This window comes from Fopius arisanus, unplaced genomic scaffold, assembly GCF_000806365.1.
Source record: "Fopius arisanus strain USDA-PBARC FA_bdor unplaced genomic scaffold, ASM80636v1 scaffold00020, whole genome shotgun sequence".
NCBI lineage: Eukaryota > Metazoa > Arthropoda > Insecta > Hymenoptera > Braconidae > Fopius > Fopius arisanus.
Genome location: NW_011887759.1, coordinates 343963 through 344874, shown reverse-complemented (window position 1 = coordinate 344874; position 912 = coordinate 343963). Strand labels below are relative to the sequence as shown.

At 46.1% G+C, this 912-nt stretch overlaps 1 protein-coding gene across 1 annotated transcript; it reads right to left on the bottom strand.

Moving 5' to 3' along the window:
• On the bottom strand, positions 1-907 carry LOC105264279 (mediator of RNA polymerase II transcription subunit 15-like). The gene has a single exon (XM_011301052.1). The coding sequence runs from the start codon at positions 905-907 to the stop codon at positions 26-28; it is 882 nt and encodes a 293-aa protein (XP_011299354.1). The 3' UTR covers positions 1-25.
• Positions 908-912: the final 5 nt, after the last annotated feature.

Sequence of the window (912 nt, the reverse complement as noted above, 5' to 3'; positions counted from 1 at the left end):
TATTAATGAAGACGATTCAATTGACCTAAAGCCCCATTAGTACAGAGGTACCATTGACAGATGTCTGTGTGGGTGCACTGGCTTGGCGAACGCTCATCTCCCATGTGTCCAACAATTGTGAGACCGAAAAACGTTTTGGTAATTTTGTTATTCTCGCATTGAGAGCTTTCTGAACTGCACAGAGAAATGCTGTTGCGTACTCGTGAGGTGCCATCACACATCTTGGAGGAGTTAGCGGATAGTCTGATGGCACCGTCACCGAGACTGGTGGCACACATGGGAGATGGCGATCGTCCAACCAACAGATCAATTGAATGCATTTCGAGCCTGTCTGCTGTGCTGGATCAAGACTGACTTTGAATCTTTGATCCAAACGAGCTATTTCACCCTGAAGAACGTCAGGTATTTCACTTGCTGATTCATCCACTCGTTGTCTCTTCAATGGCGGTGGTAGACCTTTTATCTCTGGACCGAAAAGAGCGTCTAAACACGGACCAAATGTCCTCTGTAACGTGTGATTGACAACTGGGCTCTGCAGATGCGTGCTGACAGCCTCCAGAAGTGGACTGAAGAAATAATGCTCCTTCATCGATGTACTTACTGGTCCAACACTGTTCTCTGACCTCTTCAGGTCCAATTTTTCCAACGCAGCCTCGCACTTGAGTATTGTCTCGAGTGGTACTCGTTTCGATGAAGTCGATGGAGTTGATAGAATTTCCAGAAGTTTTTTCATTTTACTCATCTTATCGATATTATTCTCATTACCCATTTTCGTGATCATTCTTCTTAAGGGCTCAACGTATCTACTGAGGTGTCGAATTTTTTCTCGGTATGCCGCCTCTTCCTGAGGACTCGGGGCTCCAACTCCACCTGGGGTATTCAGTGAACTACTTGGAGATGGGGCCATTCCTA

Excerpts from the sequence above, each read along its gene's own strand:
- LOC105264279 (XM_011301052.1), bottom strand. The coding sequence starts at position 907 with ATGGCCCCATCTCCAAGTAGTTCACTGAATACCCCAGGTGGAGTTGGA.